Source organism: Plectropomus leopardus, chromosome 14 (genome assembly GCF_026936395.1).
Source record: "Plectropomus leopardus strain MGB_pleo_1.0 chromosome 14, ASM2693639v1, whole genome shotgun sequence".
NCBI classification, from domain to species: Eukaryota; Metazoa; Chordata; class Actinopteri; order Perciformes; family Serranidae; genus Plectropomus; species Plectropomus leopardus.
In genome coordinates, this window is record NC_142189.1 from 16254815 (window position 1) to 16280851 (window position 26037).

A 26037-nucleotide genomic window follows, 5' to 3' on the forward strand; every position below is an offset into this window, starting at 1 on the left:
AGAGTGAAAGAGTGTGCCAAACGCTTCCTCGTTGTGAAGGAGTGTGTAAGTTTTAAGTGACGTGACACGGTAGGTTTCCTGGTATAAAGACGTAAACCACACCAAATCACGTTGATCTGCTCACTGCTCACCTACCTCTTTGAGAATACGCTCGTTGAAGAACTGCTGCAGTTTCTCGTTGCAGTAATTGATACAAAACTGCTCAAAGCTGTTGTGCTCAAAATACTCTAAGAGGAGGGAAAAAAACAGAAGAAGCAGAAAAGTCATATATTTCAATTAATTTTCCAAAATGAACATTTTTGCAAAGCCTATGTTAATTATGCAGTCGGGGGAAATTAATTCTGAAGCAGGAGCCCTGGTAATGAAGTGTGTGTGTGTGTATGCATTAGGGTACTTATATTAAGAAACATGCTGCACAGACAAGTGTCTCTTTAGCAGCCTGAATTTTAAATAAAATGAAAAAAGTGCAAATTGCAGTCAATCTAGAAAGCTGCAGAAACACATTTTTTCAGTTCTGCTACGCAATGTTGGGCTAAATCTTCACTTAGGATTCAGGGGGATTTAAGGCTCATTTCCACTTACTTATGAAAAGAGATACATCTGTCTCAAGAGTTGTAAACGTCACTACCCTCATACTTTCACGCATTCTTTATAATGGCATAGATATATCCACTAGATGGCAAAAGACCAGAGTGTCTAGTTTACTTTTGACTAGAGTCAAAAGTTTAAGACAACATTTAATAAATCGACGGTGGAAGAGTTTGTAATAATGTACCTTTTAACAAACGCAGCATTGTAGACGGCATTGGTCTGAAGCCATTAAACACATTATAATGTGGATGGAGAATTCCTGTCACTCTATTATGTCTTCATATGGTGGTATTGCTCTGTTTTGTCTGGATCCATAAGCTTTAAGGAAACGATGGATTTAATATCGAGCATAAATTATCCCTTTACGGTATCTAGTGGTGAGGATTGCAGATTACAACCAGCTGAAACTTCTGGTTAAAATTTCTTCAGTGTTCATTGTTCAGGATGTTTTAAGAGAGAGCCGCATTATCTTAACAGATGTCTCCCTCTCTAAAATATGTTCCATATAAGTGTTACTCCAACACTGTTTGGCATGTCAGAGACAGGTCGCTAGCCCAGCACCTGCTACATGTGCTCACCTAGCACAAAAATACGAAAAATAAAAAAAGGCAAAAATGTGAAATCACAAATGGCCCTATTTAGAGCCAGTGTTCGGTTTGTCTGATCTGGGCTACCATACAATCATGGCAATCCAACATAGTGATCTCTGTAGACAAGGACCCACTGCCTATGTAGAAGTGACCGGCGAACGAAAACACAATGTTTCTTATTTTCAGGTGATGATACACTAATGAAAACATACTTTTTATACTATATTCCATTTCTGCCAGTATATCCCCCTAAATCCTACACGCTGGAACTTTAAGTTGAAACTTCCACAACACACTGAACACTAACTGCATTATATTACCAAACCCAGCGATGTCCAACACCCCGATGAAGTTGGAGGAAGTCTCGAAGGGGAAACATTGGTTTACTCGTTTGACCACATGATCGAAGAGGCTGCTGTACACCGCCTTGGCCAGGGCATCGCGGGCATTGTTTGCTTGTTCCACCTTTAGAGGCACCCTGGAGGGACACAGAAAGTAGGGCAGTGAGAGACGGTCCGAAACTGGGACATGCTAGCCTCTTATTAAACCTCTCTCTTTTATTTTTTCCCCTAATCAACCCAATTTTCACGTGGCAGCAAAACTTTCGCTGTGTTGATGTGACACTTTTTTGCCGCATAGTTCCCCTTTTGATCCCTCGTCAAGCTAGGCGATTGTTTTAAAATGAGGGTTTCGGAAGCAAAGATGAGGTATTAAAGCTAAAATGTGAACCTTGAACTCTTCTAGACTCTCTCATGACGCTTTAACACAATTTATTTTTAAATTATTTAACGGAGTTGACTGTAAGGACAAAGTGCGGCTCCATAGTGACCCAGAGTTCAACTCACCTGTCCCAACTGGGAGGAAGGTGAATTTAAACGAAAAGGTCTGTCCTTTGCTGTGATAGATCATTACCCGTTTTTCTTTTGATATTCCACCCGCTCAGCCCTCGTGAGAAAAAAGAAAAAAACCCATACCCATTAAAAACAGGAATATCCATCTATGCTAAGGCTAAAGTAGCTGTCTTTTCTCCATTTTACTATGGGTTTTATACTTAAAAAGCTCATACAATCCTTTGATTTCATCTTAGTGACAGGCATTTTTATTCAATGCAATGTCTCATATGCACACTAGTTTGAGCCTCAGTCATCTCCACCACCCCCTCCTCTGTAACCCTGAACCTCCCTGGGGTATAGGGTGGATCTGTCTGGGACTTAATGACAAAGCCAGGCCCCCTTCGCTCCACCTGCTCCCCAGACACCAGGCCTTTACTGTACTGCAGCCATGCTCGCCTGCTTCCTCAGATACAGGCTGCATTATTTATGTGGAGAAAACACTTCCAGGCCAGGCCAGCATCTGGCCCTCCTGAAATATTAATCTATCAAACCTGGCGCCATCACTCAAACGCCACATCATCACCAAAGTACACAGGGGCAGTGCCAATAACACTGCAACACATTCTCTTTTCAGTCTGCAAGAAATAACCACACAATCATGTACAAGTACCTTATTCACAAGCAAAAAACCCTAACCCCCCCCTTGCATTTGTGTTCCTTTTTTATTGGAGTTTGCTTTGATTGATTTAGACAGGAATAAGATCAGTCATATACTCTTTATGATAAGACCATATAATAAAGGGCATTTAACTTCAGATCATCTTAAACTTTGCAGGATAGCACCAATAAATACAGCAACTACTGCCCTGCTACTGCCCATGTCGGGTAAATTCTAGTTGGTTAATCTCTCTCTCTTTCTGGGATTATTGGCTATTTTCAGACCTATTGAGGATTTTCTGTCTTCACACACACACACACACACACACACACACACACACACACACACACACACACACACACACACACACACACAGAGTTCAATTGCCATTAACTCTGACAGTGACTTCTGAAGGCGCTAAGAGGATCATTTTTTGTCAACAGTAACAAAAGAAGTTGCAAGGAGTCACAGATCTTTAAAGTGCTTTTAAAGAGTGCTGTTGTTCTTACTTGATAACTGTTCCTTTGGCTCCCCCTGCTGTAGTGAGCATGACCCTGGTTGTGAGGCTGACACGCAAGTCATCCTGGTCCAGACCCAGCAGATTAGCACAGTACTCCAGAGACTGGCCAGACTGGTTCTTGAGGATGCAACCACCTGAAACACACAAAAATAACCTTACCAGAATCTGTGGTTCTGAAGATTTGTGAAATAATTTCTCTCCCTTTGTATAAGACATGTTTTCTAAATTCCTAGACAATGGGAACACAGCTGCAAAGCTACAAAAAAATCAGAAAAAAAGTCTCTGATGGGAAGATAAAGAGTGAAAGCTTTTAGCTGTGATATTAACAGCCTGATTCAGAGCTGGTCTTCAGGTTCAGTGGGTGTAAGTTACAGCATATGAGTGAGGGAGAAACTTCGAAAAACTGGCGTTAAGAAAAGTTTCAAAGTATACTTATTTTATCCTCAGAGACTTTTATTGTAGAGACACAAAGAACGAGCCAGAGAAATAATGAGAGACGGATCATGGTTACCAGGGAAACAGAGGTTTTCTTTGTCATCATTTTGGGACTAAATAGTAGTGACACCCAAGGACAGCAGATCTATTTTTCTGTATTTTATATTGATCTATTCAGTAACAATTATCTATGGATTTCTATGAGTTCACATTTATTGAGAAAAACAAGATGATGCCAGCTTCTCAAAAATTGTGTGAAAAAAGATTTTACTATGCATCTTTGAACCCCTGTTGTGGAGTGGGCCTCTTCAGGGAAAAAAATGTATGACAAAGTCTATCTTATCTCTGGTAGGAGAAAAACAAATATAAGAGTCCAACAAACACCAAGAATACAATTTGTTTTTTTTACCAGACCAAAGTATTGAAAATCTTAAATGTGGTTAATATTTGCAATAAAACAGTAGCCGTCTAACCTGAAGAACTCCCCGTCTCTTCAAAGTCAATGTTGCCCAGATGCAGCACGCCGGCAACCACCCTGAACAGGTCCAGTTTCTCAGTGTCATCCAGACCAATCTTCTTCATGGCCACGCACATCCTGTTAAAGTCACCCAGATCGTCAAGTAGAGGGTCCTTCAACGCGCCGACCTTTAGATGCTATAAAACATACGAGGGAGTCAGAAAAGGTACAGTTCAGAAGACAAACAGACCATAGAGTGAGCGTGTGAGGATTCAATTTAAATCTGATTTACTCTGATTCAATTCAAGATTAGTAGTTTATGTTCTGTATTTGATCCATTTTTTAAAATTATATTGTCTATAGATGCTGAGTAAATCTGATTTTAAATTGAATTGGAGGCGAGCCAACAGCCTTATTTATAAAAACTATATGGTAAAGGACGATCTCACTCAAAAAAGGACCATTTTTATATCAATTACTCACCCCATGGTAGTTTGAATTTGTGAAGAAAACTCAGTTTTTCTTACATTCCCCCACAGTGAACTAAGAATCCAAAAAAAGGTGAAAATTCTTGATGCATTGGAGTAAATGTGGGCCACGTTTAACAACTGCAAAACTTTACCAAAACACCAGTTTACAGACTTTCACACAACTGTGAGAGTTTGTAAATTGATCTTTTGATATAGTTTCGCAGTTGTGAAACATGGCCCTGTTTTACATCAATTCATCAAAAAATTTGTTTTGGGAGTCTTCATTCACCATGGAGGCATGCAAGAAAAACAAAACTTTCTTCACAAATTGCGGTATTTGCAACACAGCCTTTGCTCTCTTAGGAGACCAATTTTTCACATTAATGTGTTCAAAGAGTCTCCACCAACAGCACACAGCAAACACTACAAACTAGAAAGTGCAACAAAAGAGCAAATGAAATATCTAGCAATGTCTCAGGGATCAAGACAGCAGCATGCATTGTGAAAAGTCAGTGGAACAGAACACTTTAAAATGAATTAGGAATAAAGATTAATTAACAGTGACAATCAAGAAGGGCCGCACATTTATTACTCCTGATTGTGCAGTACGTTAACAAACCATTCAGTTTTTGCACTGAGCGAAGTGCTTTAATTGCACCTTCATTCATGTGCTGACTATTAAAAACAAAACGCCAATCTTAAACAATCTGTGATCTATGGAAAATATACAATAATTGTGCAGCCCTGTATTTTTTAACTGAAAGAAGAGCTGAATAAGCAAACAACATCCTTTTGTACTGTATTGTATCTAAGCACCATACAGCCCCAACCCCACCTAAACCTGACAGACACACGCAGACAAAAGAGGAAGCATGCACACTCATTTCCTGTTTACACTACAAACAGCAGCATGTAAATCCTGAGTCTCAGTGTTTACTTTAGGAAAATACAGGATAAAGAGCACAGAGCAAAAAGCCCTGATAAGAGGGGAAACATCACCTTATTGTCCTATATAACACAGACACATGGAAGGACAGACAATGACTTGGTTAGCAACATATTAACAAGACACTGTGCTTACAAACACAGCTTGCAGGGCTACAGTCATTATGCAATTCCACAGTTTTTGGTTTATTAAGGTAAAAAAAATGTTTCAGTCATTGCATTTTTCTTAATGTACTCAACTAAATAAACCCATGAGTAAATCCACTAAAACACAACTGAAAGCCTTTGTTTTCCTGATTTTCCTGAAACTTTGATTAGCATAAGACAAGATATTCTATCTAAGAAAACAAGGAGTGAAATGTACATGTCTAATTAGTCCCTAAGAGAGAAACATGTCACACTTATTCCCCTAATTGTTTCATGATATTAATTACACATCTCCTGCAGGCTTTGCAGCCACTGCTTTTTCGTGTCATACATAATTCATCAAAAACACAGACCTGAACTAATTTCAGGGCATGGAATATTCTTATTGACCAGTTCCTGTGTAGCTTCGTGTGTGCAGCAGATTTCCTTTAACATATGTCTGGGATTTGCTTTCAGTCCGGTGCTTACTCGTCGTTATTGGGAAAAGAATAACGCACATCTGTATAAATGATTAATTGTGCAAAGAATCCAAATGTGTTGCATTACGATAAGTTTTTTTGCCTTTGCCTTATTGACATACGGAAGCCAAATGTAACACAAGTTTCCAAAATAATCAGGTATTGTGGGCTAGAGTGATAAAGCCAGAAGAGAACGTGACATTACCTCGGGGCTCTTTCGGTTCTGCATGATTTGTTTATCAGCGTCCTTACTGGCAAAGTATCTGGTGCATCCTCGGTTCAGGTACTGCAACAGAGAAAATAAATCAGCTTAAAAAACACTTAAATGCAATCAGTGTTTTGATAAATTAAATTCAGAAGCACTATAAACGCATTTTACTCGTGGTGACGAACCTCGTGGGGATATTTGTATTGATTCCCATCATCTAAAAGATTTACTTTGTTGTCTTCCAAATATTGCTCCACAGCTGACTAGTAGTGAATCGCGTGAAGTAATTGCTTCTGTTGATATGGGTGTCACCTCAGGGACCTGATATGATGACACAATGATAAACAACTAAAGGAGCAGCTTGAGCTGCTTGTTGTTCCATTAAGTGTTGTTTTGTCGAGCATGTAGAGGAAAATAAAGGCTGCAGTAAACACCTTTATGCTCTCTGACTTTGCACCCGCTGAGCTTATAATTGCAATCAAAGGGGAAAGAATTCAATTGAGAAATATTTTGTCACTGAGGTGGATTTTGATTTCACTTGGGAGGAACTCAACATCACTAAAAATAAGCTTCTGTGACATCTAGTGGACTTCTGTAGAACTGCCAGCCAATGTGTGCTCCGAAAGACTGAGAAAACAAAACAGTTAAGTCCTTTTAATTACATTAAAAGCTTAAAGCTTAAAAATATATTTTTGTCTCTTGAAAAACAAGACTGCAGCTCCTCAGTTTCATTTCACTTTTTGGCACATGTCACAGTTGAAATGATCTTTGTTCACAATAAGGTGTAGCTTTTTCTGAGAAACATAAATTCTGCAGAGCGTTTTGTCTGTCGAAAGCTTGGTTCATGCTTGCCCTTGTGCCACCGGTGTAAGGTTTGTGCGCCAAAAAATGACATCATGATGTCTTTAAAGTCAAGTGTTAAGGCTTGGAAAGTCGTAGCAGTGCTTGGTCATGCATCTCTTTTTGTAACAAGGCACCCTTTGGTATGCGATTTTCATCTCAACATGGACCTTTGAGGGAAGACTTGCGGACCAGGTTCACCTGTACAGACATCATTACGTCTCTTCACTGAGAGACCACAAAGAGAGTCATATGATCTTAGATTCATGGGAAGAAACAGTCACCATGCTCAGGGAGAATGGAGGCTTTTTTTGTTGCAGGGTGTGGGAGAACAAGAGAGATCACTTTGTAAAGTCCAAAAAGTCTCATGGAAAGCGTGAAAATCCAGGGGAAAACAAAATGGTCACACACTCGTATGCTTGTGGGGAAGCGACAGTAATAATTACTTGACATAAATGCAATGTTTGATGGTATGTCTGTATATACTGTAGCTTACTCTACTTTTGCTCTTTCTAGTGTAACTGCCCAACTTAAGCCCACTGACCCTGAAGCTGTCCGGAGAGTCCAGGTGCAGTTTCTTTTTTATGTCCTCGGATGCTCCGGCACACAGCCTGTAGAAGATGTGGTAGTTCCTCTCGTCGTTACTTTGCATGCAGATCCTCGACTTCTCCAACAGGTAATGTGAGACAAATCCTCCCACGACTGCATTCTGGTAACACGAGAGGAGAACCAGGTTTTAAAATTTAGATTTTAAAATTCATGATCCACAAACAACAAATTATTGACTATCCAAGAACTTTATCAGCGATGACCTATTACCTTCTCATTGAAGTGGATTTCCACAAACTTCCCAAAGCGACTGCTGTTATTATTCCTGACTGTCTTTGCATTTCCAAAGGCCTCAAGAAGGGGATTTGCTGAGATTTAAATTTGGAAAAACAGAATCAGTATCACATTGCCCCCTTATGAAACATACAGTATTGATAGCTACTAACAGTTGATCAATTTTGGTTTGTTATCGTATTACCTTCTACAATCCTCTCGTCAATATCTTGACCACTTCCATATGTTGTTGTGAGATATCTACAGGATGGGGATGAAATCAGGGTGACATCAGCAATGATGAATTGAAGAAAATGGTTTAAAACAAAACAAAGAGATACCAACACAGAAACCCAATCCAAGGTTTATAAAATTTAAAGATCAATACAGTAGTTTCATCTTGCAAGAAAAGCGACTTTTTTTGTTGTTCAGTTGGAAATGGCTTCCAGTTTAATGCTGTTTTTATCACCTCTACTGTTCATAAATGAGATATTTGCAGGGTATCAGCAGTTACTCTAGTTAATTTGGTGCAGTTGGAGTACAGTGGTGGATTATCTTGGTTTGAAAGTAGAGGGAAAATTAATATTATTACAGAGGTGAGTGTGAAGGGAAGATGAAAATGGGATGCAGGATGCCTCATACCTAAGAACAAACTTGGTGTTTTCAGTCTTTCCAGCACCAGATTCACCGGAAACTATGATGGACTGGCTCATCTTCAGAACCTTCATGTCTCTGTAGGCTTTGTCAGCTGAAAAAAAAGAAGTGGAATCACTGGCAATGAAATAATACATAATTTAATGATATGTTTCCCATAATAAACTAAATCCAAAGCCTCTTTAAAAAGAACAATTACAACCATCACAACTTTGTTACTCTTTTTCAAGTAAAAGCGCTGCATTTTGTAGTTATGTATGCTACCCCCCTTACTTAAACATGCACTTTTTTCCTTTTTTGTTCTTTGAATCAAAATCGAAACAACAAAAAAATGTTCAAATATACAATTGGACAAGTACTCAAAACCATGCTACAGAAACAATGATATGAATTTCAATAAATAAACAAATAGAAATAAATTATATTAAGTTCACCAAACACTTGGTCCATTTTATTACTTTTTTGTGTTTATAATTTCTTAACATATTCTTTAAATCCACCTACAAATCCAGTGAAAATGGGGGTAATTTTCATTATGCTACATTTAAGTATGTACAATTTATCCTATATAATCAATAACTTTACAGTAAATTCAGTGTTATATTTGTCTTGTTCAAAATGTAGAATTACATTTTAACACTCAATTTTGATATTATGATTTGTTTAACACACTAGTTACTCTTTCATTCAATCCAAAAAGCAACCAAATCTATCCAAGGTCAAATTAATGCGTTAAAGATTCTGGTTTATTATTGCAAAAATTTGTTTTCATTATCCAGGTTTGGAGGATATAGATTTGTTAGATATATATTGTGTACTAATTTAGTGTGTACCTCTTTAATGTTATTGGTAATACAGAACTGATGTGGTAAAAGTCATGCTGTCTGCCTGACAGTACATATAAAATGTTGTTGATAAGGTGTGAGCTCTCACCTATAGCGTAGACGTGAGGTGGCAGAGTTCCCAGTGACTTTCCCCGGTACGACTTGATGGCGTCAAGGCCATAAAGTTTGGGGATGTCATAGTAAGGATTCACAGCTATCAAAATATTGGCCACATAAGTCTGTGAGAGATATAAACACAGGTATGATTAGACTCACTGCTTTTAGAGAAAGTTGAGCAAAAATACATATGAATTATTTAACAATGAGAGACAACAGAGACGAAAATGAGCCCAATGAAGGTTGCTGAGACACACCTTAACCTGTTTCCCTGTCCTGCTTTTCCCGTCTACCAGATGTCCCTCATTTCCTAAGTGAGTGACTCGGATCAGGATTGGGTTTGCCCGTCTGACTTAAAGACCCTTCTCTATCTTCCCTTCCCTCTTTACCACCTGGTACTTTCTCCCCAGGGAAACAAGGATAGAGATCCTTTCTCCTGCTGTCCTCCAACTTGTTACTGTATCTCCTTATGATGCAGCCAGATAGTAGTGACTTTAAAGGGACAGTTCACCCAAAAATCAAAAACACCTATTTTTCCTCTTACCCTTGGTGGTATTTTTCAATTTAAATTGTTTTGTTGTGAGTTGCTGAGTGCTGTAGATGTGCCTTTTCCTCGAATATAATGGAACTAGATGACACTCAGCTTGTGGTGCTAAAAGCGCCAAATATAGTACATTTTGAAAACTCAACAACAATAACTCATTTCAGAAATCACACCTAGTTGTGAGCAGTTTCATGTAGGAACATGCATCGCTGAGTCAGCTAACATTACAGCTCAGCCGAGTAAAACGATGGAGATGTTTACATCTCATGATGTCACCATGAGTAGATGCACACTTTCTTCTGTGGTTTGGCAGATGTAGTTTGGTAAAAGAAAATAGTTGCTAAATTAAATTGCTCACAACAAGGTCTGTGGATTATCACAAATAACCAGGTCATGACTTCTGAAAGAGACATCGCTTTTTTTTCTTTTATTTTAGTATTTTATGCTTTGAGCACCAAAAGCCAAGTGCAGTCTAGTTCCATTATATACAAGAGAAAGAAGACATATCTACAGTCAATATCTCCAACACTCAACAACTCACACCAAAACAATCTAGATTGATAAATAGCACTATAGTTAAGAAGAAAAATATGTATTTTTTATTTTTGTGGTGAACTGTCCCTTTAAGCTATTGCTAGAGCACATACGTATATGAAGGATTAAAACTGTGCTAATATAGAGACTAGTATAGACAGAGAAGAAAACATACATAGATGTGGTCTTTAATGTACCGCACTCTGACGTTGTTGAGAAGAGTGGCTTCATTCAAGTACATAAGGGAACCTGAAAATCAGAGGGAAAAAACAGATAATAGAAAATAAAACAAAATGAATACTTGTAAATACACCATGTTAAGAAAGCCAGCATTATAAAGTGTAGAAATAGAATCAACAGCCTACTGGGCGGACTTACAGTTGTCATCGACATGTTTGTTGACATCATCTTCTGCTGGGAAGACTTGGCTCATTGAAGCAAGAAAAGTCTGCAACACAAACGGTTTTCATTGTTATAACATTCGCATTATCTCACTTCCAGGACAGACTGACATGCTACAAGTGGCACCTATTTATGCCCGCCAACTTTATGAGCAAGACTTCTCCATGTTCTTTGATATTACACAAAACAAGTGTTTATTAGCATCCATAAAGGAGAGGTGGGACATATTAGGTATAATAAAAAAGCTAAGCGAGAATGAAAAAACATGAATCATTTATCACGGTTAAAGATCACAGTAATGATGTTTGGTGCGACATGTTCCCAGGCTAAATTAGTTACTGATATTCTCACTGTATTGTTTAAGAGTCTGAGTTAATGGAAATAAATTCAATGGAACAAGCCGGCTGTGAGAGAAACAAGGGGAGACATGGCAGGATAATGAATAATTTGGTGGGAGAGCAACTGGATCTGAACACCTGAGTGAGTAAGTGAGTGTATGCAGTGTGTGTGTGTGTGTGTGTGTGTGTGTGTGTGTGTGTGTGTGTGTGTGTGTGTGTGTGTGTGTGTGTGTGTGTGTGTGTGTGTGTGTGTGTGTGTGTGTGTGTGTGTGTGTGTGGGGCTGAGACTAGACGACGGTGGTGCTCTCTGCTGTAGGAACCAATCAAGTTACAAACTCCTCCCTTTTCACAGGCTTAGTGAATATTGCACCTATAAAAAGGTAATCAGACAAAGTGACATGATTAAAGCAGAACAATGACTGTGTCTGATTATTCCCTACAGTTTATATTAATAACAATCCCTCTTTTTCGCCGTTTACAAGTTCATTACACTCTCTATATCAATACCACAGCTTCTCTGTCTGTGTGCCTCAGTCTGTGCTGTGATGCATGGTTTATTACTGCAAACAGGCTGTAAGCATAAACAAAATCTGCTTTGTGTGCCTGCTACAGTACCTTGGCTCAATCTGGGCGTCCACAATGATAACCATGTGAGAAATGTCTAACCAATAAAATTGACAAAGAGAAGAGGCAGCCGGGCAGAAGGTCGTGCACTGAGCTGAGGCACTAATGAGCTCCACACAACAGTAAAAAACAGGCACTCACTGGGCCTTTCATTCCCTCACTGAATGGGACAGAGTTTTTATGCCTTGCAAAAAACTGATCACGATCATTCAAGTTCACATGTATGCCAAATGAGATTCACCACAAACTCTTTCACATTCTCCAGCTGAGTGTAGTACAACTTTAAATATTTGTGCATAGCCTTTACACACAGCCCAAGGTGACTTCCTTTTTTTATTTTTAGTTTAGTTTTATTTTTTCCACAACCAAAATATAATCAATTTACTGTCATGGAGAAGTATGAAGAAAAAAAAGGAAATATTTACATTTAAGAAGCTGAAATCAAAGAATTCTGACCTTTTTTTTCCTGCAAATTATTTAGTTTATTTATTATTTAAATTTATTAGTTGACAACTCATCAATTATTCATTGCATTTCTAGTAACTGGTGATATTTGAATGAAGTACAGTTTTAAAAACTTAAAATAGTATACCCTCAGAAAAGTTTCCAAACAATTCTCAAAAGAGGCGAGACTGTATTGCAATGTAAACACAAGGTTTTCTGATGACATTGGTAGATTCTAACATACTTTAACAGGCGGTTATCTGCACTATAGTACATAAATCTACAAAAAAAATAATCAATATGTGCGTAAGCCACATAATTGGTGAGGCTGTGATCACTGTGCTGACTGGTGTAAAGACACAGGACTTTTCCCCGGGAGACTGGTGTTCAAGACTATGCAAATATAACTCTGTGTTATTTGAAGTTACCTTGTCACCATGTCTCTTTTTATATATCTAAACCTACTTAAATTTAAGCTAACTACATAACTTTACATAAAGCACATCGTCGTATGTTTTTTTTCAGTGCAAGGAATTCATACTTACAAACATGACTTTACCAGAGAAGCATTTATCAGATTAAAAGATCAAGAGAAACATAAAGCTATCTACTTTAGTTTGGCAAACAAGCCTTTATGTATGCAGCTCCATATAAATGAAGAAGCTTTTACAGAAGGAGTTAAAGTTGTGCTCAGTGGTTCCTCTAGGCCGTTTCAAAGCACTGTTGCAGGAGTTTAGTTTGCTATCATCAATGTGCCATTGTCAGGGTGTGTTTTAGATGGTCTCTTTAATTGTTTATAGTTGTCCCTATTTTCTTGTTTTTCTTATAGCTAGTTTACAGCACTCACTCTTGAAAAAGAGATTATTAATCTCAAGGGTTTCTTTTTGGCTCAGTAAAGGTTAAATAACTTTTTAAAAAAAGTAAAGGACTGTCCTTCTAGTGGACATTTAATGTTAATAATGACTGTATTCCATGTAGCTGTTCCCGTACCAGGGCCCTGGTATTGTGCATGCTGGTTCACGGTCATCGCTTACTTTAACAAGTCAAAATGTCTTAGGTTAGAATGGTCCCTAGCTGTGGTGAAAACACCTCAAACGAAACAAACGAAGAGGTGACTGCCTGGGTACATGTCTGTTGTAAACATCAGAGGCCTGCTTGCAGGGGACTCGTGACGGCTCAGGTGTAACAGGTGGCCTTTACCTCCTAATGAGCAGCTCTCCCTCTAGGCAACACTATCAGCGCACCTGCTGCTGCGCTCTTTATTTATTCATGCCTCTGTACATGTGGTCTCTCGTGTTTCTCACATTTTACACATTGTTGTGCTAACGCCTTCGAATCGCACTTTAGACAGATGGTGACAAAATTACAGAAAACAAGTTTTATTTCTTACACGATGCTTTGTAATTCTCCATGAAAGTATTGAGTTTATGAATGTATGCGTTTGCGTATGTCGTGAGCATGCTCCTGGGATTATGGCAAAAAACACTTGATTTATGTGCGCCACTAAACGAATAAGCCCATCAGCTGAGCCACATCAAAGGAAAACAAACCCCCCTCATCTATTTCCACAGTTGGACTTTACCTGTAAATGGAAAGCAGGGGTGTGTGTGCCCGTGCGTTTGTGTGATGACCCACCTTGCCCCTCTGGTTCAGTGGTTCTATGGTGAGCGTGTCGGCTCCTATGTCAACTATCATCCCCAGCTGGAACCCGTCGGCAGGGTGGGGCGCCCACACTGGCTTCCCATCCTCCATGGCTTACCTCCAGTCCAGCACGACCACACAACTGGGGAGAGGAGGAGAGAGGCAGCATGAATAAAGGGAAGCATGTGTGGCTTAAAATGAATATGCAAAGTACAGTACCAAGTTTTGCATATTTACAGAAATGCTTCAAACAAATTGAATTTGCTTCTACGCTCAGCTCGGGGCTTGCATAGCTACACAATATGTGTCTCATCTTTTTTCAACAGCTGACAAACATAAGTTTCCAGGGCTGCTAATTTAACAACTGAGAGAACATTAGTCCCCCATGAGGTTAATTTCCTCTGCGTCATTTTTCTGCTTTATTGTCGCTCACCTGATCCTGATTTGCATGGCAGAATTTTCCTATATCCATTCATATCCCTTCATACCCACCAGAGTCATAACCCTTTGAAACGTGGATCGACATCAGTTTTTGTGTTACATCCAGACACCTTTTACGAGGTTTCATACCTTTAAAATGTGAGCCAGTTGGTTTGATTTTTTTTTGAAAACTTGGCAAGTGATGTCTGGAAAAAGACAACAAAATGAAATGAAAATATTTTTTTAAAAAGGCATAAAAAAGAAAAAAACTATAATTATATATTTAAAGTTTTTAGCACTTTTTCAAGCTATTTCATTGTTGATATTTTTTTTAATCTTTTTCTTTTTATGTGTCTTGTAACTTTTTACTAATTCCTTGCTAATTTGGTTGCTTATTGTATCCTTCCGTGTTTTTTGAAAGAAATTACGATATTAATTTGCTTGGGGTTCAAGAGGGTCAACTAGTAACAAAATGAAATTTTAATGAAAATGAAATTTAATGAAAATCCTTTTAACACGATATTTTGTCTGTCAACATTATCTTTACTAAACATGGACACTAATTTCAAAAAACTGATCACACAAAAACACAGATGAGAATGGTTTTATTGTCGCACTGATCTACAGTTTTATTCCCTCAGTCATTTGGATAATGTGCCCTGACTAACTAATGCTGTGTGCTTCACTTTCTTTTAACCTATAATTTCTCCCATTGATCTTGTAACAGAGGATCTTCCACTGGGACAAGACTGAAGGGAGTTCAGTTTCTAGTGAGGACAAAGCTGCCCCAAATGACCTGACCTAAACTGCCAGGCCAAACAATCCAGTTTAGAGCAGGTAATCCTCAGACAGTTCTATTACAGTATGACATTTTGGAGTGCACTACATTTTGTATAGTACTTTATGTATACTGATTTTTTATGCAACTAACTCCCAAATAGCCCGTTTTTTTTTTTTTGTTTTTTTTTAATTGAAGATGATGTTTATGGCATTCCCAGACCCAAGTGATTTATGTTTTTGAGTTATTTTCTTTGTTGTCCTTTTCTGTTAGCGTCTGAGAAGTTTAGTGACTTAAGTTCTCGTGTAATGTTTGATATTGTTAAGGCTCATCACTACCAGACATTTGCTAATCAAATTTTGGCACCATATTGTGGAGAGTATCAAAAGATAAGACTGTCAATAAGTATCGTGGCAATAAGCAGCATTAGTTTTGATATGTTTTTTTTGCCTTTTTTTTCGACAGGACAGTGAAAGCATAAAAGGGGGAGAGAGAAGAGATGACGTGCAGCTGAAATTTAACCCACAGCTGCTGCGGTGAGGACACAGCCCCTGCACATGAGGCGCCTGCTCCACCAGGTGAGCCACTGGGCGCCCCCAGTTTTGATATTTGTATCAATAAAATCCTTACAGTACCCAACCCATCTGTGTAAAATTTGGATATCCAACTATGGCAATGATATATTGCTGGCTGGCTCTTTGAAGGACTGTTTTTGCCAAAACACACAGCTTTATACATTCAGCTGTATAAGAAAACTGTACAACTTTATTCTGTAATTGACAGCAGCAGTTGTACAACTAAGTGGATAATTACTGTCCTAATCGTGTGCTGCCATCATCAGAGCATCTTCAGTCAAATGTGATAGCTGAAATTTTCACATGCGTGCCATTAATGGTTCTTGAGCCTACAACCACTTCTACACAGCAAAAGTGCTGACGTTATGCTCGAGTATCCCATTAGCTTCAGGGATTGAGGTTGAATGTCAGAAAGGATAGGTGCTGCAAAGTGCTGATGCAGCCTTCAGCAAGGACTCAGAGTTCAACAGGTAAAGCAGTGGAGCATGGTGGAGCCAACTGAGGGAGAGATAGAGATGGAAAACTATTGTGACCACCTGCATTGCTTCTGCCTTTTTTTTTTTTGGACCTAGTTGAGGCTGGACCGCAAATGATCTTGCATTATTTAACATTTTCTGAAACACAATATTTGAGATTTTTTTTTAAATAATATTCCTTTTAAAGCTCAGTTGACAAAAAATCAAAAGACTATTTGAACATTTTATTTTGTGTTGCACCATAACTTCTTGAAAAGTTGCAAGTTGCTGCAAAACCAGCATGCATTTTTTTTCTTATTAAACACAAGATAGACAATTGCTTGTTAGTGCCTACAATAATAACCACAATCAGACTTATACTGCTTCATTGTCAAGTGCACGACATGTCTGGTCAGCGTGCTTACATCTGGCTTTTCTTAGTACGCTTCAGCAACTTCCAGCCAGTGACTCACTCTGAGGACTTTGTAAACCCAGTACATAGAGATATAAGATATTGTTGTTGAAAAACACGAGAACACAAGACTCTTTGTTCTTAGTCACATTTCATCAATTGCTTTACCTCTAGCAAGGAGAAAACAGATGTGTTACACTTTTTAGCAAACAGAATATTTGGACAACTCTTATGTAGCTATGCTAATATAAATGAATTAAATATAAAAACATATTAGTTATTCAACAGCTTATTTATGTTTATTTATGTAAATTCATGTAGGTAGAAATGAATGAAAACCTGGTCTAAACCTGGTTCTAAATTAAATGATTAAATGCGCAAAGCAGAGCTTAATGTTATCACTGCTTCCCATGAAAGTGAATGTACCATGCATGGTATGCTGTTATCTTTATTATTAGAGCAATAATTTTTGTTTACAATAAATGACTTTGCCCAGGGTGGGACAACAGCTCAGTAAGTGGCTGACCCACCATAAAGGCCAAAACTAGAACAAAAAACTCAATTTAGCAAGACACAAACTTATAAATGCAATCTGTTGGATCCATCATAGCAAAATTTTAATCAATAATAAACCAAAAGCTTCTTTGTCGCAGAAAGCAAAACCAACTTGTCTTTACACTGACTGACAGGATACTTAAGTTCAATACACAAATCTAATTGTGCAACATTTACAAGCGCTGGCTGCAACAAGTGAAAAGGCTCCATCGGTAACTTTCAGATATGTTTGTACACTAAATGGATGACATACACTCATTTGCAGTGGTGATCATTTGATTATCAAACCACAAAACCATGTTCAAACTTAAAGTGAGATAAAAACACAGCAGAAGGAGGGAGGATAAAGATTACTTTCCCAGTCTGTTATCTTGAGGTGTGAGATCAAGGCAATGGGGATCATTCGGACTGATGGCTGATAACCACAAAGCTTTCCCACAGTTCCCTTCTTTGGTCCAAGTTACATTATAGCAATGTCTACACGGGAAATATGCTCTGTTTCAAACTGCATAACCACCAAAAGCCTAAATGACACCACTTCTTGGTGTGATTGAAATATTCTATATACTGCTAAATAAAGACACAAGTCATGCATACAATCTGTGTCATACACCAAGAGCAGTCTAGTGTAGTGTTCATAACATACAGCACTGCTCAATGTACTAAAAGCTTTGGGATTCCCCCTTTAAACCTCCAAACAATCTGCTCTATCACTTAGCTATAGGTAGATGGCCTTCAGCTTAAAAGTCTACATCACTGTTAGCAAAACAGAGACCAGTCGCTCAGTCATGAGTAACTTTGACTCTGCAGCTCTAAATCCTCTTAGTATCTGACCCTAATCCAGACCGTAAGGTGAAACGCATCGAGTTCTAAGCCTTACAAATAAAAGTCTGTGATCAGTTTGTGTGGGAGACAATGCAAATCAGAAGGGTGTCCCATGAAGCACAGGGAGAAGGAAAACGCACACACAAATGAATGGACGCTGGCTCAGAGCAAAGGCAGGACACACAGACACGCCTCTGGTTTCCTGCCTCTTGTTTCCTGTTCTCTACCAGGCAAAAGGGACAAGGAAAATGCACTGGACATCAACAGGATGAAGACATGTACAGACAGCCATGCTTGAAAAGGTGGATAAGATAGGCTAGATTGTTGGTTTAATGGGGATTTGAATTAGCTAAAGGGGAAAGAAATGGAAGAATTAAGAAGGAGAATTGGCAGTTAAATAAGTTTAAGAAAACATCATGATTAAATGGATTTTAACATATCAATACCTTTTGTATAAAATAGCATACGAGGCCCCTTATAAATAAAGCATTATACAACAATAGGAGTTTGTGTGCAAACTAACACTAATGCAGGGCAAGACTTGTTAATGATTAAGCAAAATTATAGGCAGTTATCACACACAGCAGACTACAGCAACTGAACTGACTCTGTCCACCTACCTGTAAAGATAATACAAAGTACCTCAGGTTGTTTCTGACGCTGGCTATTGGCCAAAAAAAGTATCAAAGTTAGACAAACACTTACATTCACGAGGTCAAATTAACGATCGGGACGGCAGTAATGAGTTTTAAGTCCCTCATACGGAGTTGGAGCAATAGTCCAGCTTTCTCTGTCCTTCTTCCTGGGACAGGACAGCGCAGGACAGGACGGACGGAGCTGCAGGCTGTCTGGATGACAGGCGGTGCTCGGTGCTCCGGTGAGCCCAGGTGACGTCACTCTGACCGTACAGTGCTGACGGTGCGTTAAAGTGCCGCTCGTAAGATCCTGTGTCAGGTTGTTTTTACTAGCTTTGTGTTTTAGGCTAAAAAAATAAAATAGAATTGAAATCCGTTGTGAAGCAGAGGAGAAAATCAGCACGGGGCAGGAAGACTTGCATGGCTATCATTTATTATCCAAAAATCTAAGTTTGGCTTCCTCTTTTTTAGGGACTGTTTTTATTTATGAGGGCGGAGGGATGGTGAAAAAAGGCAGAGGCATGTTGAAAAATCTTTTAAGCACTGGTAAGGGACTTTTGTTTTTATTTTGGGGCATACAACTTCAAATGGTTGTGGTTATTTTACTGTCGATTAAAAACAAGAAAAAAAAACCAAAATAAAACATGCCTTCCAACCCCATACATACAGGTCTTTGAAAGGCATGTTTTCTTAAAAAAAAAAAAAAAGATTTAAAAAAATCACAGTTTTTAAGAACACAAATAACTTTTGGATGATCTCCTCATCCTTGGACACATCATTTGTGATGAATAAAATCTGAGCTAGAAATAGTGCTATTTCATCAAAATAATTTTATTTTACATGTCTCATTTTAACTTTGGCCAAAAATAAACTGTTTACACAAACCAGAATTCACAGGTGGAAGAAACGAGGCTTTTTTCATCTCGTCCTCAACTTTGAACCTTTAGCTTTCAGGCATTAAAGAGTAAATTTAATTCAATTATAGGGTGGAGGGGTGGACATGTGTTACAATCCGGTCCCTTAACCCACAAAACAGAAAACATTGTAACATTTAAAGCCCATTTACAAGTATGCACGTTTGCTGTATTTTGAGATAGAGTAACAGCTAGATTATATCAAAACATCTCTAGTAACTGTATACTTAGATCTAAATACTACAACATGCACTTAATGCTCTGTAAATACATTTTCAGCATGAATGTGGGGAATATTAAAGTATTATAGTATATATAGTATTATTTCTAGGTAATTGGTAACCTAACAAAGTTAAAATTGGCTGACAAATGAATTTTGTATAAGAAAAAAATAATGGAAGCTCTGGGAGGCCCCTCTCACCCCTTGAAAATGGAGTAGTCTGATCCTGCACTAGGATTTGTCTCTAAATGCAGCGAGAGCCGAGTGAGTGCTTTTGCTGCTGGAGTACCAACAAACACATGTCTGTCCCTGAGAGAGAAAATTGGGGTTCCAAAAAAGAAAAGAAAGGTAAAAAAAAGATAGCAACTGACTTTGTAGTTTGTGGGGGCCCCACAAAGCCTACTAATGCAGTAAGGCCCAGAATTTGGTGCTACGCCCCTGTCAGATATGTCACTGGCTGCAATGAAAAGGCAGCAAATGTTGCCTTGAGAGTCATGAATATTTCAGAGGCAGGTAATGTAAAACTTTTGGGGGGGATTTTTGAAGGAGACATCCAATCCACCACTGAAAGCCACCACTGGGTTTGTAAATCTAATTAGGATATCTGATACTGCTGAACTGGACCGTATCTGATTACTGACACTAGATGACAGCATGTAAACACGAACATGACTTTTTTTGTTGTCTTTGTAAGTTAAAAGTTAATATTTGCATGAAATGCTAAATATTGCATGACAAAGACAAGAATCACTTGATCATATCAAATGGTGAAACATTTTATTTTGGGATGCTATATACTAGTATAGTACAATTATGACTGGAAATTTGCCATCTACTGTTTAGTTTGTTTGTCATTCTTTTATACTCTGTCTAAGGCTAATAAACACAGAAAAATACTGTTTTTTTTTTCATTCTGACTGAAAACAAAAAATAAAAGCACGAGTAAATGTACATTAAAGATGTAGGTCAGTGGAGCTCCACTTCACTCTACTATCGTGGACAGTGGCTCCATCTGGTGGCAGAAAAGGGGACTAGCAAATCTGTGCATCTGAGGAGATGGCATGCACTAGTGAGTCGATCATCACCAGCGCACTCTCTGGACATGATAGTTGCAGAAATGCTATACAAGGAAAAAATATCATATTCATGCAAAATACCAAAAACTTAACTTGTATTGACTCTATACATAAAATCACGTAAAATTTACAGTCAAGCCTTTGATGGTTTACATTATAAAAACTTGATTATTAATTTCTGAATGAAGATGAAATACATTAACTGGTAGACATCACTGGCACTTTACAAAATACACTTCTCTAAATATCTGATAGAGTATTTATCGGGCCCCTTTACTGTCAATCACTCGACTGCTTTCCCAGCCAATTATCTGTGAGGCCCCAGCTGCTTCGGACTTTATCTGTGAACTGTTTACGAATGTCCAATCACACACATTCTGCCGTGCCTGTGGAGGAACATGAAATGTTTCTGTAGGACCACCAGTGTTCAAAGCTCCTGCAAGTCTTTGCAAGCTGGCTTTACTTCTCAGCTTCTGTCTGGAAACACCTCTGCAGGTAAGACATGCATATTTTGAAATGCAGTATACTGTTAAACCATTGATAGGTGTTTTTTCTCTGAGGTTATATTGATTTCTGATAAAGTTGTTGCAAGTTTAGGATAAAAAAGCTTTATGTCTTTTTGGTTGAGGCAGGTTCTAGATGTTGCTTCCATCCTTAGCTATTTCTTCCAAACATTACTTTATCTAGAAGACATTGTAGTAGATTACAAATGTACTTTCTTAAACTTGCACCGATGGATGTAAATGTGTGGCATTTATTTGTTTTTTACAACTACCAAATATTATAAATATAATAGGATAAAGAAATCATACTTTTTGAGGAGCTCTTTTTCAGGTATATATTTGAGTTGTTAAAATGACTAAAATAGGATGTTTATTCCTCACAGTAGGGCGTGTTCTCTTAGGAATTCCGTAGACCGCAATGTGGATGATTTATCTTTTCTTAATCTCTCCTGTTTCTTCAGTAAAGCTCACCAACCAGCCCATGTAAAGGATGATAGGAGAGAAGCTGTTATTGCCGATAATTATAATGTCTGTGCTGAGTTTAATGACACCACAGACATCGTATGGACAGCAGTTGGCAGAGGAGTCCTGCACGGTTCAGATCCTTGTCCCTGGACTCAAAGGCATGCCATTCATTATACACTATTCACAGAAAAGCAAAATATAGAATCTATTTTAATATTTTATTATTTTTTTTGTCTGCTTTTTCTGCAAAAGGAGAACCAGGAGAGAAAGGACAAAAAGGAGCACCAGGAAGACCAGGAAGAGTTGGCCCTCGTGGAGAGATTGGTAAAGAATATTTTTGTTTCTAACCCACCCAAACCTACGCAGCTCTAATTTTTTCATCTCTGCCACTAAACTGAAACAAAAAAAGAGCTGGAGTAAAGTTCACATTTCTTGTGCTGATAGCGTGCTGTTACATCACTACCAGGCCATCCAGAGATGGCCAAGTGTTTACATTTGGGCGAGAGGTTTGGGGAGAGATGATGTGTGGAATCCACTGCTGTGGACGAGTGTTTACTGAAGACCTTAATGAGGAGTGGAGGGTGGAGATTACACAGACACAGCAGCTTATTACTATACTTATTGGGAGAAAATATTAGTTTAAAAAATCACAGTTAATATTTTTATTTTAAGGTGCAGTATTTCTTGTCTAACACCAGAGACATATGGCTAAATAAATAGCTTGAATAGTAATAAATAATTCAACGTCACTCTTTTCAGGTCAAACAGGACTTAAAGGTCAGAAAGGCATTATGGGACGTTACGGAAAAGTGGGACCAAGTGGAATGAAAGGTAATCAGAAAGTGCAGAAGTATACTTGCATCTACCTGTTTAGGAATAAATTAGGTGTTGTTCATGTGATATGAATAATTCCACTTCATATTTCAGGGGTAAAGGGAGAGATGGGGGACCCAGGTCCAAGGGGCCCTAATGGAGATCCAGGTGAGATATTACTGCCCTACAAAGACTGAGAAACATGGCTTCAAAGGTTTTTGACTATTTGCTAAATGTGTTAAAAATAAAGATTGGTAATACTCTCACTTAATAGGTTATCATGAAGTAATATATATGCCTAAAACCATGATTAACTTGACCTATGATCCCATGAATACAGTAATATTGTAATTTCTTTTACTCTGTCTTTGTATTACCTTAAATAGCTTTATGCAAAAATAAAGTGCAGTAACTACAATTTTAGTATTTTAGTATTTTGTTTTGTATTTTTTCAGTATCAGGTAAACAGTTTTCATTTCTTGATTTATTCAATTTGCATTTGTTTCATATATAGATGTCTGTTTTAAAATTACTAACAGAAAATTTTAGGTAAACCTCAGCTATTATTTTGTTGTAATATTCACTTCATCAGTTTTGACTACGATTACTTGACATTATCATCTTCATCACTGATCCTGCTTTGACTGTTGTTACATTAACCTTTGTAGGGCAGATTACACCATGTTATTCAGTTTGTCAAACAGATTATTGCGAGGTTAGATATATTTTTTTAATTTGAGAAGTAATTAAGATGACTGTGTGGTAATACCCCACATTTTTGCCATAATAGGTGTTCCATGTGAGTGCACGCCAATGAGAAAGATGATTGGAGAAATGGACATTCTGGTGACACAGCTCTCGTCTGAACTGAAGTTCATTAAAAATGGTATGATCTAAGCATTCTTGTTTGCGTGTTTTGAACGTTTTGAAAGCATTTTGATCACAGCTCTTGTTATTGCTTCACTTGTTATCCTCATAGATCTCTAAATGCTGGGCATGTCAATGTGAAATTTATAGAAATACAAGTGCTCATTTTTCAGCACTGCCCTCCCCCGCAGCTGTTGCTGGCATAAAAGAGACAGACAGTAAGGTCTATCTGTTGGTGAAGGAGGAGAAACGCTACTCGGACGCTGAGGTCTACTGTCAGACGAGGGGGGGGCACCTGGCCATGCCCAAGGATGAAGGAGCCAACACGGCCATCGCAGGGTACATCACCGAAGCGGGCCTGAACAGAGTCTACATTGGCATTCATGACCTGAACCAGGAGGGTGTTTTCACCTACGTTGATCTCTCTCCCATGACCACTTTCAGTAAATGGCGAAAGGGAGAGCCCAACAATGCCTATGATGATGAGGACTGTGCTGAGATGGTGGCGTCTGGGGAGTGGACTGACGTGGCGTGCAACCCTACCATGTATTTTGTGTGTGAATTTGACAAGGACAGTCTCTGAGATCAGTCTGAATATAATGGAACCGAAGTGATATGTATTCGCTGTGTTTGTACGTCTGTCTGTAAATAGGGTGACAAAATGACATGCAAGTTGTGCACACTTCTTTCTTTTTACTTTTCATTATAAGCTATTTATTTTCTTAACTCACAAAAGAGAGCTTTTGTTATTTTGTGATACTTATTTTAAGTACACCCTTAATCTCATACTCTGTGATTCATTAGTGTTTTAAAACAGGCAATGTATTTCATTTTTATGTTATGTTATTTGCAACAGGGCCATCAACAAACAGGACAAATAAGAAAATGTGGAAGGCTGTAGTTTGTGCATAAAATATGAAATCAAAGAAAGATTTTGTTTTCAGCTGCATGCTTTAAATCAGAGAAATGGGACACTATATGTATTCTATATTCATCTTCATATAATAAGTTATGTTGTAAAATAAAAATTCACTAATGGTTTAAAAAAATAAAGGGTGCCTGCATTATTTTCTGTCCCGGAGCTGATTACATTCATCCAGTGCAGCAGCTCTACTAAGTCCAGCAGTGTGCAACAGTCTCCACCCAGTGGATGAAAATTGTACAGCATCGTGATAATAATCACACTGGGATGGAAAGTTAGTCACATTAACATTCTGGGTGTCATCTCAGCAACTTTGTGTCTGTTTTAGGTAATTTTGTGCCTTTTTTTGGTAGTTTTGCGTCTTTTATTCTTTGTCTCCTTATGGTCATTTTTCTTTTCTTTTAATTGTTTTGTGTCTCTGGTCGTTTTTCTCATTTTTGTAGGTATTTTGTCTCTTTGCAGTTCCTTTGCATCTCTCTGTGGTCTTTTTGGGCGTCCTTGTGGCTGACTTTTGTCTCTTCGATAACTTGGTCTCTTTTTGCCCTTTTGCATCTCCATGTAGTCATTTCTTCTTTTTTGTTTTTATTTTTTAACCTTTTTTTTAATCAATTGGGTCTCTTTCAGGTAATTTTGTGTCTTATTGTGGCAGTTTTCTGTCTCTTTTAGGTAATTTTGTGTCTTTTTGGGTCATTTTGTGTCCTGTAGTTATTTTTTTGCATTCCCATAGATGTTTATTTTGTGTCTGTGGTTGTTTTGCCCTTTTTTGTTGTTATTTTGTGTCTTTGCAGCTCCTTTGCATCTCTTTGTAGTCATTTAAGTGTCTCCTCGTGGTTGATTTGTGTCCTATTGAAGCAATTTTGCATCTCTGTGTTAATTTTGTGTATTTTTTGGTCGTTTTTGTCTTAGTCGTTTTGTGTCACCTTCTGGTTGTTTTTTTTTTTTTTTTCTCTTTGTGGTTGTTTTGCCCATTTTTGTAGTTATTTTGTGTATCTTTGCAGTTCCTTTGCATCTCTTTGTGTTCATTTTGAGTCTCTTCCTCATCACTACAGGTTAATCTGAATGACATTTTGTAAGTGAAGGCCAAGGGGCCCGCTGACATTTCTGGCCCCTGGGCCTGTGCCCGGTAGGCCCTTCATGTATCCATCCATGCTCAGTTTTTTTCAAGTATCCCAGTAAGCCACGACAGTGCAACGGTGAGCCCGCATTCACAATAACAGGACCCTAAAACTGAAAATAAGCCATCATTATTTTTAATTATGTTTGTTTGTTTTTTCTAATTTATTTTATGAATTATTGGAAAATTTTCTATATCAATAATTCTTTGAGAAAAACATCATCTGAAGCAATGAATTAAATGATGATGTGGACTAAATAAATAACACTGAGTTAAATTAACACTGACAGTTTTGCTGCGATGTGTGTATTATTTAAAATAATGTATTCTCAAGACACAAGAGAGTTAAAAATAATAATAAATTAATTAAACTCAGAAACAATATGACAGCA

General features: G+C 38.1%; 2 protein-coding genes across 4 annotated transcripts in view; one reads left to right on the forward strand and one right to left on the reverse strand.

Annotated features, from left to right (window-relative positions):
• myo6b (myosin VIb) overlaps positions 1-18982 on the reverse strand; it is a 53583-nt gene extending 34601 nt beyond the window's left edge. For both annotated transcript variants that reach the window (XM_088087949.1, XM_042500686.2), the window contains exons 1-14: positions 18822-18982; positions 14091-14238; positions 11026-11095; positions 10823-10896; positions 9562-9691; positions 8617-8722; positions 8180-8235; positions 7972-8069; positions 7697-7861; positions 6310-6390; positions 4101-4281; positions 3182-3326; positions 1502-1659; positions 136-227 (exon numbers count right to left, since the gene is read on the reverse strand). In XM_088087949.1, the coding sequence (XP_087944075.1) occupies positions 136-227; positions 1502-1659; positions 3182-3326; positions 4101-4281; positions 6310-6390; positions 7697-7861; positions 7972-8069; positions 8180-8235; positions 8617-8722; positions 9562-9691; positions 10823-10896; positions 11026-11095; positions 14091-14207 (1473 nt within the window). In that variant the 5' untranslated portion in view covers positions 14208-14238; positions 18822-18982. The remainder of the gene's footprint in view (positions 1-135; positions 228-1501; positions 1660-3181; positions 3327-4100; positions 4282-6309; positions 6391-7696; positions 7862-7971; positions 8070-8179; positions 8236-8616; positions 8723-9561; positions 9692-10822; positions 10897-11025; positions 11096-14090; positions 14239-18821) is intronic.
• A 2340-nt stretch (positions 18983-21322) lies between these two features.
• colec11 (collectin sub-family member 11) lies at positions 21323-24676 on the forward strand. 2 transcript variants are annotated; one of them, XM_042501299.2, is made up of 7 exons: positions 21323-21456; positions 21926-22087; positions 22182-22253; positions 22689-22760; positions 22857-22910; positions 23533-23628; positions 23783-24676. In XM_042501299.2, exons 2-7 carry the CDS (start codon positions 21955-21957, stop codon positions 24190-24192), a joined length of 837 nt encoding a protein of 278 aa, XP_042357233.2. In that variant the 5' UTR covers positions 21323-21456; positions 21926-21954; the 3' UTR covers positions 24193-24676. The 2 variants fall into 2 exon arrangements, with proteins under 2 accessions (XP_042357233.2, XP_042357234.2); XM_042501300.2 differs by having other exon boundaries at positions 21324-21456; positions 23801-24676.
• The last annotated feature ends 1361 nt before the right edge of the window (positions 24677-26037 follow it).